The sequence below is a fragment of the Barbus barbus genome, assembly GCF_936440315.1.
Source record: "Barbus barbus genome assembly, chromosome: 24".
Taxonomy (NCBI): domain Eukaryota; kingdom Metazoa; phylum Chordata; class Actinopteri; order Cypriniformes; family Cyprinidae; genus Barbus; species Barbus barbus.
In genome coordinates this window covers 6807100-6823682 of record NC_136752.1, presented here as the reverse complement: position 1 = coordinate 6823682, position 16583 = coordinate 6807100, and the positions used below count along the sequence as shown (strand labels likewise).

At 37.9% G+C, this 16583-nt stretch overlaps 1 protein-coding gene across 1 annotated transcript in view; it reads left to right on the top strand.

The window, feature by feature from the left end:
* Window positions 1–386: 386 nt before the first annotated feature.
* Window positions 387–16583, top strand: part of cnksr3 (cnksr family member 3) — a 34755-nt gene continuing 18558 nt past the window's right edge. The window contains exons 1-2 of the mRNA XM_079375543.1: window positions 387–555; window positions 11484–11647. Of these exons, the coding sequence (XP_079231669.1) occupies window positions 504–555; window positions 11484–11647 (216 nt within the window). The 5' untranslated portion in view covers window positions 387–503. The remainder of the gene's footprint in view (window positions 556–11483; window positions 11648–16583) is intronic.

Sequence of the window (16583 nt, the reverse complement as noted above, 5' to 3'; positions counted from 1 at the left end):
CATCAGATATCAATGTCATGTATATATATATATATATTCAGCAAGGAAGAATTAAAATAGCAACAAGTAACTGTAAAGACTTTTCCATCGAGAGAGACTGAGTACTGCATGTTTGAAGTATGTTTTTAAAAATATTCACAATATTAATTCAATTCAAGATTTAGTTCAATATTACTATTTCACTTTATTTTTTACTTACAGTAAACTCTAAAAGTAGCCTATATAAAGCTTAAATAGCGTGTTTTGAGAAATCATGTTTGGAAATATAACGAGTGTAACATGACCCCCCCCCCCCCCCCCCCCCTCTCTCTCCCTCTCTCTCCCTCTCTCTCTCTCTCTCGCTCTCTCTCTCTCTCTCTCTCTCTCTCTATCTAGTTTCGGTCTGTGGGTGATCTGATCATTAGTGTTTAGTGGTTAGACATGAGAAAGGACGCTCGAGTGTATTTAACTCTATTTAACTTTAGTGAATTTTAGAACTTGGCCGAAACTTTCTGAACAGGAGAATGGAGCCGATCACAAAGTGGACATCGACTCAGGTTGTGGACTGGATCCGAGGTAGGAACTCAATTGACTTGTTGCTCCTTTAACATACTGCATCGTTCCTTTAATTAATGAACCACGATAACCATAGTTCACATAGCTTGAGTGTTAGTTTGAAAAACAAAACGCAAAACTCAGTTATATTGTTTTATATACAGTTCTTAAAATGAATACTTATTATATATTATTATTAATATGTTGAGAAATTATGATCGATGATCACTTTAGTTTAGAGACTGATTCTCACTATTAACTCGTTGCTTATTAGCATGCCTATTATTAACATATTAGTGCTTATAAAGCACATATTCTGCATGACCATATTCTACATCCCTAATTCAAAACGTGACAACTACCTAACTATTAATAAGCAGACAATTAGGAGTTTATTGATGCAAAATTCATAGTTTATGATTTGTTAATAGTGAGAATTGGACCTTAAAATAAAGTGTGACCTTGTAACTCTTGTCAGAAACTATGGTTGCTATGGTAAATGTTTGTAAAGGCAACATCTACATCCCTAACCAAATACAGAAATTCAGTGTTTATATATTCCTCCCTAAGCATGATCGAAACTGGGAAAGCTTTTGAAACAGTCTACTTCAGCCAAACTGTTCGTATAGGAAAGCAAATAGATGACAGATATATTTAATATCAGATATTATTATTATTAGTAAACCAGCTGCTGTACGTTTGGGTGATTAAATGTACCAGTAGGCCTACATTTCTAATAGCTAGTAATAAGGCCAGTTCTTAAATTTGACAAAAAAGTAATATTGCAGCAATGGACATTTTTACTCCCAGTTTATTGTTTTACTGAAGAGTCGAAAGTTTATTTGAATAAGCAAATTACTTTGTGTAGGTTGGACATCTTGTGGTTGGTCATTTAAATTTGAAAGTTGTTTTTGTGCTTAGCACTTAAAGTCTTTCTGTGTGTAATTTTATTTATTCTGTGATCTAATTCTAGCTACTGTAGCATTTCAATAGGAAAAAATTATATACATCATCATGGATATTGTTTTCCCATTCAGACTGCTTTGCATTGCCTTCGTAAATTGCTGTTAGAGTTAAAGCGGATATAAAGATTATAATTAGAAAAAGTGATGGAAAGTCTGATGAGGTCAGTGCATTAGATCTGTATTAGACAAACGTCTTCCATTTCTGGATAGTTACCACATTTGTGTTTAATTCTGGAAGTCTTTGCACTTATTTGTGGCTTGTTTTTGTTGCCTGATCCATACTTGCTCTCTATCTTGCTCCAATTGCCCGAAACAACACCATAAAAAACTTTCACTTAGCAGAGACCTTGGGTAAACCGTCAAGGTCCACCACAATATGAAATACCTATAATTCTCTGCTAACCAGAAATGACTGGTCATTCAATGCGAAAGACTTCTAAGATGGTTTGTGTCCAAGCCATTCACACACTCCCAAACAGAGACGTTTCAGCAGATGCATCTAATTATAAACCGAGCCATCTTGAAAGTTTCAAACCTGCTGTTCAAACTCTGGATACAAGTTGGCCTTTGGCGCTAATGAAGGACTAGCGTATCTCTCCTGACGCCAGTTTGAGACAATAAAAGCTGTGTCAGACAATGCAAACGTGAACAGATGTGGTAAATTATAAGTATGTGTGCTGGTCTAGGAACAGCTCCCATTGTTAAACTGACTTGATTAAGACACATACAGTATAGACTTTAGGTGCGTCCCAAATTGCATACTTATGCACTATTCTATGATGTTTTGTAGTATAAACCGTGCGAGTAGTGTGTTCACACGGGATATTCCAAAAAGAAAAAGTGCACTTTAAATACCCGGATGATGCACTTAAATAACCGAAAAAAACTAAGTGTGGAATGTTGGACACTTCATGCACTCAACTGTCGCAGCTTTAATTACGTTGCGAAGGGGGAGGGGCTATCAGCCTTAAATTATTAATGACAAAATAACCTTATAAAATTCATACACTACATGGTTGAGTACATAGTGCATAAGTACATAGTGTATACGTGCATAGTGCATAGTGGGTCATTTGGGACGCAGAGAAACAAGTGTGCAGCCATCTTTAAAATGTTGTCTTTGAACTTCCGTTTTGGCTCTATAGCATCAGGAGAATTGTAATTCATGAGAATTGTAATTTCAAAGCAGATGTCATAACAAATGGCAGTATACTGGGAAGATTTTAAAACAAGCGGTTTTTTTTTTTTCTTTCTTTTTTTGTATAATGTAGAAATTACACAACCATGGATAACAATCGGTGACTATGTAAATGAGGCTTACGAAAAACCGGCTTGTGAGACGGTGGCATAAGTTTACCTCAGACTGACTCGACTGTATAAAAGACTGCTGTGGACTGAAGGACAGTGCTTATGTTTAATGGTATAAAAATGTAAAACAAACAAAATATGACTTCAAAATCTACTTTTTGTCTATTCAATCCTTTACTTGCCTGCCAAAATAATGCTCTTTAGTCTTCATTTGAGGGCTTTTCTCAGCAAGTACTAAAATGCAATTAATTTGATCAATTAATAAACATTATTAATTAATAATATGGTAAGGTCCTAGACCAGTTCTCATATTTGGTTTCCCGGCAGATCAGCAAACTTCACAGATCCAGGATTCAAGTATGGCCTTGTGTTTACATTTGAATCCTGATTCACTGATAGCATTAGCCGTTACTGTCTGTTTACTTGTTCCTATGATGACAAGCTACACCAACCATTCACACACTAGCTCCTTATCGCCAGATTGGCAGGTCGCTGACTATTGCAGTGTGGTATGTATTTTATTAGCTATAAAAACTGTTTGCTGTGGGAAATTTGTCGATAATTAGCAAAACAGGACTGCTGTTTCAATGACCTTTAGACTTAGCAATACAAATATGCAAGTTCCCTCCTCAAGCACTGCTTTCACAAAACACATATTGCATATAGTATATCATCCAGTGCAATGCAGTTGGATCAGGTGCAGAAATACGTTTGGCTGAAAATATGCCACATTGCCTGCAGTCGTTGATGTGATTATCTGTTATCAGCAGGTATCATGTAGTAACACGCCCGCATATTTCAGCAGACTGACACACTTCACTCAGTACAGTAGACATGTTTTCTCTTTTCGTGATCAAATCTCTTCTATACATCCTGGCCACATCACAGTGTATCTGACATCATCACTGTATCGCAGACTCATCGTTGTGTTGTAGGTACTTTTGGGACTCGTTTGCAAATCATCGTCACACATGAGTGAGTTGCGTGACTGCGGTTGAACTGTTTGGGTTTCAGGCGGAGACGACAGTTTCGTCTTTGTTATCAATGTTGACTCTGAGTCATACACACACAGACATAAACACTTTAGCACCACCCCGCCACCAAAAGAGAGGTGACAGTTGTCTATCTATCTATCTATCTATCTATCTATCTATCTATCTATCTATCTATCTATCTATCTATCTATCTATCTATCTATCTATCTATCTATCTATCTATCTATCTATCTATCTATCTGTCTGTCTGTCTGTCTGTTTATCTGTCTGTCTGTCTGTCTATCTGTCTATTTGTCTGTCTGTCTGTCTGTCTATCTGTTTGTCTGTCTGTTTATCTGTCTGTCTGTTTATCTGTCTATTTATCTGTCTGTCTGTCTGTTTATCTGTCTGTCTATTTATCTGTCTGTCTGTCTGTCTGTTTATCTGTCTGTCTGTTTATCTGTCTATTTATCTGTCTGTCTGTCTGTTTATCTGTCTGTCTATTTATCTGTCTGTCTGTCTGTCTGTTTATCTGTCTGTCTGTCTGTTTATATGTCTGTCTGTCTGTCTGTCTGTCTGTCTGTCTATCTATCTGTCTGTCTGTCTGTCTGTCTATTTATCTGTCTGTCTGTTTATCTGTCTGTCTGTCTGTTTGTCTATCTGTCTGTCTGTTTGTCTATCTGTCTGTCTGTTTGTCTGTCTGTCTGTCTGTCTGTCTATTTATCTGTCTGTCTGTTTATCTGTCTGTCTGTCTGTTTGTCTATCTGTCTGTCTGTCTGTCTGTTTATCTGTCTGTCTGTCTGTTTATCTGTCTGTTTGTCTATCTGTCTGTCTGTCTGTCTGTCTGTCTGTTTATCTGTCTGTCTGTCTGTCTGTCTGTCTGTTTGTCTGTCTGTTTATCTGTCTGTCTGTCTGTCTGTCTGTCTGTTTATCTGTCTGTCTGTCTGTCTGTCTGTCTGTCTATCTGTTTGTCTGTCTGTTTATCTGTCTGTCTGTTTATCTGTCTATTTATCTGTCTGTCTGTCTGTTTATCTGTCTGTCTGTCTATTTATCTGTCTGTCTGTCTGTCTGTTTATCTGTCTGTCTGTCTGTTTATCTGTCTGTCTGTCTGTTTATCTGTCTGTCTGTCTGTCTGTCTGTCTGTCTGTCTGTCTATCTGTCTGTCTGTCTGTCTATTTATCTGTCTGTCTGTTTATCTGTCTGTCTGTCTATCTGTCTGTCTGTTTGTCTGTCTGTCTGTCTGTCTATTTATCTGTCTGTCTGTTTGTCTGTCTGTTTATCTGTCTGTCTGTCTGTTTGTCTATCTGTCTGTCTGTCTGTCTGTTTATCTGTCTGTCTGTCTGTCTATCTGTCTGTCTGTCTGTCTGTCTGTTTATCTGTCTGTCTGTCTGTCTGTTTGTCTGTCTGTTTATCTGTCTGTCTGTTTATCTGTCTGTTTGTCTATCTGTCTGTCTGTCTGTCTGTCTGTTTATCTGTCTGTCTGTCTGTCTGCTTGTCTGTCTGTTTATCTGTCTATAACTTGGCACTGGTCTTCACTTCATTATGGATTAGCACCAGTTAACTTAATTGGGGCTTAAAGGGGCCATATCCTACACTTATATTCTCACATATATTTCTGACCAAGTTATAATGTTAGTCAAGGTATTTTGCATCAGGTTGTGTTACTGCACATTTAAGACAGTATTATTCAGGTACCATGTGGGACCAGTCAGACAGTGAATTCATTCAGGATAATTGAGTCTCAATGAGCTCAAACAGGAAGCTGTTATATCACTGCTGGAATTACCCCAGAATACACAAGTAGAGTTTCAGGAACAGCACGACGGCCGACTATGTGGACGCTTTGTTGAGTTCTAAAGGGTTTGGATGGAGGAAATTCTCTTTTCCATCCTCTCTCTCTTTTCCCCACCCCCCACTACTGCCTTTGTTGTTTCTCATCTCCTGCCGATGGAGAAGACTGATGTCACGTCACCATTGAGAGGGACACTAAATGCACCAAATGTTTCTTTCATCCACTCTTGCTTTCCATGCGAACACTTGTTTCTGGTGGGAGAGGAGGGGCGGAGCAAACATTCCCTCTATTGACCCCCCAGGCTGTAGAATGTGTGCCAAACTTCACTTATTCACAGCTCTGACAACTAAGCACGTGTCCACAGTGATGAGCTGACTATACTGAGGGCTAGCTAAATGTATATGCTAGTAAATGACAAGGCCAGCTAAGCAGAATAGTCTGTGTTTAATAGGGCTGCCCTTGACTAAAGATGTTTCTGGTCGACTAGTAGTCGTTCATTTTAAGCATTAGTCGACTATTAGTTGCACATTTATTTATAAACTATATAAATAATGAGCCTTTAATTGCCTACAGCTTGCCAGAGCGCACCAGCCAATATAATAATTATGAATGTGTCATGGAAAAACAGTAAGTAGACTGCATTAACGTTTAAATAATTTATAGATAAACTAGTGCTTTCTTTGTTTTCGATTTAAGAGATGACAAATCGGCGACACTGACTCATCATCTCCACAGTAGTGGCTGCGCCTTTATGCATGTTTCATAATGGACTACATAATCTGAGAATATGTGTTTTCTATTTGAATTGTTTCATCTAGAAGTAGACATTTCACTCACTATAGATATATTTTTCATGTCTGTAAAGGCAAGCATACACAGAGTTTCTAAGTGACGTACTCAGGTTCACAGAGACCAAGACGGCAAAAAGCGCATCCTGTTTGCTTTCATTATTTTACAAAAGCGCCACGTTTCATTGTTATTGTGAGTGCACACACAAAAATGTAGAGTCTTTATAGATTTGAAAAATGTATTACTTTTATCTGTATGGCCGAAAATGAAGGAGTATTTTAAGAGCAAGTGAGCGCACCAGCACCTTCCACTCTGCACAGACACTTCAATAGCACCCATTTTTCTAGGTTAACATATTAAGCGGCCATGTATAGTTGCTACTACATACATCTTTCAGATGAAAAGCCATATTTCAGGTCGATGAATGATAGGTGAGAGTTTGGATGTTCTCCTCGGTGTATTACCACATACTAGTCCAGCTGTTAACAATCTGTCCGTCACGGACTGCATGACTTTTAATATGTGAATAGCTTTGTGCTACTTATTGCTAAAAAGCAGGATTGACTTTCATTATTCAAGAAAAAAAAAAAAACTTCAATGTTAACAGTGATGGCTTGGCATCATTCCAAAGGATGCGCTTTGCAAACATGTGAAGGCATATAGTTTAGCTAAGCAAGACAATGAGCTAGGCAACAATTCTGAGGTAAAGGCCACATGCAGTAAACAAACAATATGTAAAAAATTATATAGGCCTATGAATAATTGAACGTGCATATGTTATAGGGTAAGCTGTCAGGCTAAACAGCTAGCTATTTGCTAGCTGAGCGGTTAGCTTACAAAATGCTAACTAGCTAACTGACCCCCCCCCAAAAAAGTCTACAGCTTCAGTTACATAATATTATTATTATATGTACAGTAACAAATAATATAAAAGATGTTTTACTAACAAGATGACAGATTTCATACTTTAAAGGGATATCTAAAATAATAGGTTAAAGAGCAAAATAAAACTGTTTTTAGTTATTGTGCTCTTATGATGAAATAACTAAATCTGACTTTTGATGTGGTTGCTATATGAATGAATTACTACGCTTTAGAAATGAAGATATTTTTGGTTTTCTGATCTAATTCATCCAGCAGGAGGGCGGACATACTGTGACATCATTCGAGCCCTCAGTATGATGCATGCTTTGTTTTAGAAGAAAATATTTTGTTTGCATATTTTTACAAGTCTACTAAAGGGCAAAAATGCAAAGGCTGATGATTCATGCAGGCCTAGATATGGAGTGGAAGAGTAACACTCCGCACCGTTTCGGAATCTTGGAGGAGTTTCAGTCGCACACGGAGAACAATAAACATTCTTCAGGTCTCCAAAGGCTCAGTAGGAAAGCTTTAGAAACACACACTGCTACTGCTGACTTTCTCACCGCCGCTCTCTCAGAGCAGCAGGCCAGCTCTCTCAGTGAGAGAGAAAGACACCCTACCCTCTCATTTGTAACTGAAGCTCGGGTGCCTCGGCCCTCTAATACGGCGCTTTTAAGCTTGTTAGTCATTTGGATATGAGCAGGGTCAGTGGATACCATTAGTGTCTGTTTCCCACCACATAACACCAAGAAAGCCCTCATGCATTAAAGCAGACAATGTTTTCAAGTTTGGTAACTGTTGCAGCATGAGATACTTTTATTTCTGCTAAATTTACCTACCAGGGTAAGTGTTTATATTTGAGGCATTTTCCTAAACAAGATTAGAAGTTGTTGTGACATGGAAGCTTTGGGCTATAGCTCTTCTTGAGTGTTTATCTCAGTTAGGACTTTTATTTTGTCAACTTCCACTTATTAGTTTGTCTTTAAGAGTTCATCTAAATAAAATGAAAATTCTTCCATTATTTAGTCATCTAAATTTAATCTGATGTGACTTGTGCTGTGGCAGAGGAGAAGATTTTTAGAATTCCTCACAAGCTTTTGTGGCTACGAATTAAATGTAAAATTAATTAAATGGATTATGTTTATGAAGTTTTTATGGTGTTTTCTTGTCCTTTTTGGATCTTTTTCATTTTAATGCTTAATTTGAAGGCTTGCAGAGCATGTGTTTATGTAAACAGATCTCCGTCCACAAACATCCACATTCATCTTCTTTTCTTCAACTTTCTCCTGTGAACCACGAGACAGTCAAACTGTAAGATTCGAGGAGCTGGAAATAGAAATGCAGAAGATACAGATTTTTTTTGTCATGTATATAAGGCTAATGCAGTGGTTTTAAAATGTTTTCAGGTGGCAGATCACTTTCCCACTAAAACAAAACTTAACCAAACAACCCTAAACTCATTGAGGTCTTATTTGACATTCTTTTTACTTTGTAAAATTATTTTGTTTTATTTTAATTTTATTGTATATAATTTATTAAGTATTGTTTTTCATTTTTGATTTTTGAGTTGATAGACTAGTCAATTCATTCTTCGTGGATGCTTTTTTATTTAATTTTTTATACTAGAAGCTTCACCAAAACAAATCTATGGAAGCCTGTTTCCGCCACTGAATAATAAAAAAAAAAGTTAATTGCGATATTTTTTATCTCACAATTCTGACTTTTTTTCTCATAATTGCGTGATACAAACTCGCAATTGCGAGTTAAAAAGTCAGAATTGCGAGACATAAAGTTGCAATTCTGAGAAAAAAAGTCAGAATTGTGACTTTATATCTCGCAATTGAGAGTTTATATAACACAATTCTGACTTTATTTCTTATTATTGTGAGATATAAACCAACCCGAGCTCATGAAAATGCGTATGAATAGTACGCCAAATAAAAACAAAAACTTGTGGTATTGATACGCAAAAATGGCGAATAATAATATATTTTGTATCATATGCACACGAAAACTGCATATCATATGCACGCTAATACATTTCATATCATATGTATACGAAAACTGCGTATTATATGCACGCCAAACACGTTCATATCATATGCACGTGAAAACTGCGTATCATATGCATGCTAATAAATTTCGTATCACATGTACATGAAAACTGCGTATTATATGCACGCCAAACACGTTCATATCATATGCACGCGAAAACTGCTTATCATATGCATGCTAATACATTTCGTATCATATGCACGTGAAAAGTGCGTATCATATGCACGCGAAAACTGCATATCATAGGCTATGCACGCTAATAAATTTCGTATCATATGTACACGAAAACTGCGTACTATATGCACGCCAAACACGTTCATATCATATGCACGCGAAAACTGCTTATCATATGCACGCTAATAAATTTTGTATCATATGCACGCGAAAACTGCGTATTATATGCACGCCAAACACGTTCATATCATATGCACGCGAAAACTGCGGATTAAAATGCGTATGAATAGTACGCCAAATAAAAACTAAAACTTGTGGTATTGTTACGCAAAAATGGCGAATAATAAATTTTGTATCATATGCACGCGGAAACTGCGTATTATATGCACGCCAAACACGTTTGTATCATATATATGCCAAAGTCCATTTTTGCGTGTCAATACCATGAGTTTTCGCTTTTATTTGACGTACTGTTTATACGCATTTTTATGACACCGGCCTCTATATCTCACAAAAAAGTAAGAATTGCGAGTTTTTATCTCGCAATTGTGACTTTATAAATCATAATTCTGACTTTATAACTCACAATTGTGAAAACGGATCCCTTGTGTGTAAGCATATTTGGCAATAAATCTTATTCTTATTCTGATTTAGAGATTTTATTTTATTTTAGCTGTTTCAAACTTAAACTGCCTTTTCGCTGCACCGGTTTACAGACATCCATGCAGCATAGACGACCTTTCATCACCAAAAGTGCATGTCAATCAAACTGAACGGCACATGCCTGTATCCCTTTAGCTTCACCAGATTATTGAGCACAGAATACTTTAAGAATTAGAGATAACAAAAGCTGATGATCGTTTGCTCACACTGCATCGGTGGACTGTTATTGTTGACACTTTCTCGTATGTGGCAGCTTTTCTCTGGCGGTTCCATTGACACTCTGTCTCTCTTTTTGAGCTCAGAAAATGCAGCTGTTGTCTCTCAGTAGGGGCATTGAGGGTGGAGGGTATTCAGGAGTCCCTAACTTTGCCCTTTGACCCTTCTTTGCCTCCTTTTCTCGCTTTCTCTTTGATTTTAAAAGGGCCGTCTACCCCCCACAAAGAGCCACTTTTCATACTGCAGTCTCACACACAGTGGACAGAAGGGTGTTTAGAGCTCACCTCCCCGCTACAGACAAAAGTTTCAGGAGAAAAAGAGCTTCTCTGTGTCTTTCCCAGACTTGGTTTGCACAGTACTGTAAGTCTTTAGCCTTCCGGTGAAATCCAGTGAAATGCAAATTCCGGTTTAAATGAGTCAAATGAAGGTGAATCTTACCAAAACATGCCCAGGTCATTTCTCTCCAAGATAAAAAGCAAATATAGTAAAATGCATTAAAAAGTTAAGCCTATTCTAAAATAAAATTTGGTGTAGGATTTACTTTGAAACTATTTTCTAGTAAATGTTGAAGTAAGCATCAAGCAACACATTGAATTGAACATTTTGAAGCTTTTGAAACATTTTGAAATGTTTGCTTGTTGAACAAACTCCAGTAAACTCTGGTTTTAGTTTTATTTACAGCTATATTTACAACTTTGAAAAATCATTTTAAGATCATTGGGTTTTTTGGATTGTGGCTAGAGCTGTAAATCAATTAAAATGTTTAATTAATCAAAATTAATTACATGATACATTAATTAATTAAATGGATTAGCATGAATTACTCAGTTGGTAAGACAATTTCTTATTAAATTTACACACAGATAAGTGGGAATGATTAATTGTGTTTATCACAGGACAGTGATGTGATCTCATAGATCTTGCTTTATTTGTTTGCCCTTATATAGCAATGATCTGTTCTCAGATCAGGTAACTGGCACTTGTACTTGAGAAATACTGAGGAACTAGTGCAAATGTCTTACATTGACTCAGCGGCTCAATATTTGCACAGATTCTTGCTGTGTCAAAACACACGAGGATCCACACACTCTCCCTGAGAGAGTTTCTTTGTGTTGTGTCTCTCATGCTCACTTTCTGTCTGTGTCTCAGGGTTGGATGACAGTCTCCAGCAGTATGTTCCTAACTTCGAGAGAGAGAAGATCAGTGGAGAGCAGCTTTTGAAGATTTCCCATCAGGATCTGGAGGAGCTGACGATGACCCGCGTCGGCCATCAGGAGCTGATTCTGGAGGCTGTGGATCTGCTCTGCGCATTGGTCAGTACTTCTTTTCCCACCACGCATCCAATCAGATTTCCCAGAGAAGCCTTGTCCAATGATATTTATCTGCATCAGAATATATATATATATAGGTGCTGACCTTTGCTCTCCTTTTTAAAGTAGGTTATGTCTATGTTCAGAATAGCATACTACCATACTATTCTTACTATTCCTGCAATATTTAGGATGTATATACTGTGCACAGTATCTTTTCTGTATTCATAACATACTCAGATGACCTACTGTAGATTTGGCCTAAAATTGTCAAATTATGCAGTGTATACAACACTGTGTAGAATACTACTGTATGTCCCACAATGCAATGGGCTCAACTTGAACTTACATTTCCAGTGTTGCATCTGTTTCTTTACTCTTTATTTGATTGTGCTGCCAACTGTTAAGACATTTTTCACAAAAGTCAATTAAAAATGGCAATATAATCGAAATAGTCCAAGGTTACTAGACACCGCTCACATGAAGTAGCTTGAGATCATGTGACTACAATGTAGCATACTACAAATTTAAATGTTTGTTGTAGAAAAATATATGTATATTTTTATTTTGAAAGAATAGTTATTAGCTTAAAAGTTTAACATTTTTAATGCAATTTTGTGCAAAAATGTCTTAGCACAATGCAATGCGCTCAACTTCAACGTAGATTTCCAGAAAAAAAAACTGTTTTACTTATTATTTTGAAAGAATACAGATGTTGGCTTAAAATATTGCATTTTAGTGCAATTTTGAGTAAAAGTGGCTTGGCAGACCAAAAGAGTCAAATATATTAGTTACTTGTTCACCTGTTCACCACCTTAAGTTTATTGAATTGTGGGAAATTTACCCAGCATTATATATGCTCTAATATATATATGTATATATATAATGTGACGAGTCGGCGGCCTCCCCCCTTATTATCATCACCACCCCGTCCCGTATTCGCCGCCCTTCACCAGGCTCCCGACGGGAGTGGGTGTGTGAGAGAGGAGGGGCGCTGAAACAGCTAGGGCTGGCGGCGTGTCATGAGGCGCACCTGATGTGAATAGAGCCTCATCACCGCCGCTGTTTAAATGCCGAGCGCGCCTCTCCTCGGGAGACCGGTCTCTTCCCCGTGCATGCACGCTGGTGTCCTCGCAGGTCCAGGAAGGGAGCGTCGAGTCGGAAGTCTGCCGCACCCGTGACGGCTGACGGGCCAGGATGCCGGGCTGTTTAATCCCCCAGAAGCTCCAGGGGGGCCAAGGAGTAGGATGAAGCCGCTCGAGAGAAGCCGCCGCCACTCGCTCCCGGACCCGAGAGGGGAGCGCGTGTGGCCACCGGACTCCGCCCCTTCCCTGGACCCTTCCTTTCTGAACACTGCCCTCCTTCACGAACCCCGTAGCACGGCGAGGACTCCAAGATAAACTGTTTATTTTGGACACTTTTTCCCCTTGGACACTATTTCGATTATTATTGTTTAATAAAAACCTCTCCGAGGCCTGACGCCACGCCCACTGTGTCTGTCGTTTGCTCCTCCCACCACAATATATATAGATATATATTCTGTACTGTTTACTGAATGATCAGATCATTCAGTAAATTCAGTAAACTTTATTAAGTCATACTGTATCCCTCTAATATGTCATGTTTTAGTGTCAATCAGGCCACATAAAGCTGTTATCATGTTCAAAACTGTTTGGACACAGCTAGCTTAGCATTCTGTCACAAATGCCCTTATCTAACACTGGAAGAGCGTGAGCTCTGTTATAGGTGGAGACTGCCGTGAACAGGAAAGCAGAGATTTCCCAGGCATTCCGATCAGCTGTTTTCTCTCACTTCCTTCCAAAGATTTCTCCTCAATTTCCCCCGCTCTCTTTTTTTTACATTCAGACAGTATTAATGACCACAAAGTGCATCTTAAAGCACATGGTGGACTAGAGGAATGTTCTGTCTGTATAATCCCGTGTGTGTGTGTGTGTTTGTGTGTGTTTGTGTGCAGTTAGCAAACCCAAAGTTGTAGACAGTGCTGATTTTTATCGCAGAAGCTGTGCTAGCTGCCGCTCTGTAACAATGTTGTGGAGGATATGAATAGGGAGGGTCAGCTGGAATAAACAGTGTCCACTGTGTCTATTCAGAGTCTATTCTGTGTCAGGACAGGAGACTGACACTGGACCTTATAATTGGAGACTGCACCCTAAAGAGACACTGATGAGACACTTTCTGTTTTGTTGCCATTTCTCTGTGTAATTTGTTTGTACGTGAAATGGTACTTTTAGAAAGGAAGCTTATACAGTACAATGTGTAGCAACATCAAATGTGTCTTAAAGGGATAGTTCACCCAAAAATGAAAGTTATCTCTTTACTTACTCAACGTCATGAGTACAAACAGACATTAGGCAAAATGAGCCATATGGACACATTTATATACTTTTTTGTATACAATATATTAGTATAATATTGTCAATATTAGATTTAAAAGTATTGGTCACTATACACACACACACACTCATACAAATAAATTACCAATAAATGTAAAAATATATAATATTTATGATAACTATATATGACAAATGTGTCCATACGATTCATTTTGCATTTTGATTCATTGCCCTTTTTTTGGAGGGGGGTGGGATTTAAATTCATATATTGTTAATATAATTAATATTAATTTCATGAAACAGCTCAGACTTACATTTTAGTCAGGGACTAGGCTTAAGCCTGGTCTGAAACCGGGGGTAAAAGCTCCAAAATACGTTTAGGTCTAAATTTAAGATTTATGAATTTGAATTGCAAAATACATAAATGAAACAAGTAAGATTTACACTCAATTCAGTTAGTTAAAAATATAGATGATACAGATTTAAAGAAATTGGATTTAATAATGTTAAATATATAAACCTTGTTATTTTGTTTTTAAAACACATTCGGTTAATTAGTACTACACTGTAAAAAATAAAAGTGGTTTCAACTATGCAATTTAAATACTTTTTTTTTGTTATTTTTAATTTGTTTAGACTAAATTGTATAAAATTATAATAAAATAGTATTAGTGATATCACTAATATTGTTGTTTGACAGCACCTGGTCATCATCATATGCAAGAAGTAAGAAATGCATACAGGTTTGGAGCATGTAAGTGTGCAAATGACAACAATGAGTGAACTAATCCTTTATATCCGTCCATAATTGTACAAAAATTGTACAAAAGGTGTGTTTCTTTGAAAGAACACGCCTGCAGCAAACAGTAAACGGAAGCTCTGTGGTGTGGTTTGATGTTTGAGCTCTACCTGTCAGACCAGGTGGCTGTTCACAATGTTGTTGAGATTTACCTCAGTGGTTTTCCGCTTGTTTTTAAGCGTCATCTGTTCTAGGAGGTACTGAGCAGAGAACCACAGAGGAACTGTAGCATGAAGGCTGGAAAAGACAATGCTGTGTTGAATTTGTGAGAGGTCAGTTCTAGTGGGTAGAATGTTCTGGAAGATATCTCCTGGAGAGCAGGAAACAGATGTGACCCACCCACCTGTCAGAGAGCCCCCCGCCCAGCGCTCGCACACACAAACCCATACACACAAACACACAGTAACCAGCGCAGGAAAATATGTCACGCCATTGTTCCAGTAGTTTCCGCCCAGCGGATTGACTCAGCCTCATCTTAACTCTGTGTATCTGGCCGGCCTCTGTTTATTTTTAAAATCGCTTTCATGAGTGTTAGAGGACGTGCTAAACTCCCCAACTCTGGCTCGGGTCCACAGCGGTAAAGTACCATAGTTTAGGACAATATGAGTCTGAACAGTTTCTAACACCAACAATAAGAAAAAAAGACCGTTTCCGAATACAAAAAAACTACACTAGTTTTTCTCCTCAAAACAGCTACAAACTTATCAATATTAAATAACCAAACATGCTGTCATGGTTTGCCTTATATTTATATTTTTGTATGATCCTAAAGAAGAATGGGAGCTAATTTCTAAACGACACATTGTTGGCTGAGCCTGTTTTCACCTCAGATTAAAAAATAAATAGTTCATATCTTGTTTTGACTCTTGCACAATTGCGATTTAATATTTCTCCTGGTTTTAGCTAAATGTGACAGTTGCGACTTTATGTCCTGGTTTCACAGACAGGGCTTAGACTAAGCCAGGATTAGGCCATAGTTCAATTAGGACATTTAAGTAATTTTTATAAACATGCTTAGAAAAAAGTATTACTTTAGTGGAACTTGAGACAAAACAAAGGCACTGCTATGTTTTAAGATCAGTCAGTGCAAGGATATGTCAGCTGAAACAGCTCAGACTTACATTTTAGTCTAGGACTAGGCTTAAGCCTTGTCTGTGAAACCGGGGGTATGTCTCACAATTTCAACTTTCTCTGAATGTTTTGTGGAAGTTCAGCGTCTTCTCCGTCTGTCCTTCTCATTTATTTCTCTCAGGTATTTTGGTGAATGAAAAATCGGTAATTTGCTTTCAAAATATTCATGTTTGCGCACATGGCACCAAATTTGACACCAAACGCCATTGGATGATTGCAATGCTAACAGATAGCTTGATTGAAATAACATTTTCATTAGATGTGAAATGCTACAATGAATTGCTTGTTCGTTTAAAATGAAACCGATCCTACAGCCTGTGAGAGATTCTGCTTTTAATTTCTATCACAGTTTTCCTCCTCATCTTCGAGGAGGACAGCATGAAACGAATATCTGGAGAATGGATTTCCCTTTATCATTCCGTTAATAATTCAGCCATCATGAACTCATCAGAGCTAAGCTTCGGTGTAATACAAAAACAACAGGAGACGATTCCAGAAGAGCACCTGCACCCTTCCTGAACTCAGTGAGGCTATTCCCTCAAGCACCTGTATTCTGTGTTGTTGTAGCTGACCAGGCCAAAGTCTGTGCACTTTTTGGCCAACTTCATGTCCATGCAGACAGTCTGTCGGTCCGTGTCTGGCTGGGTTTAGAGCA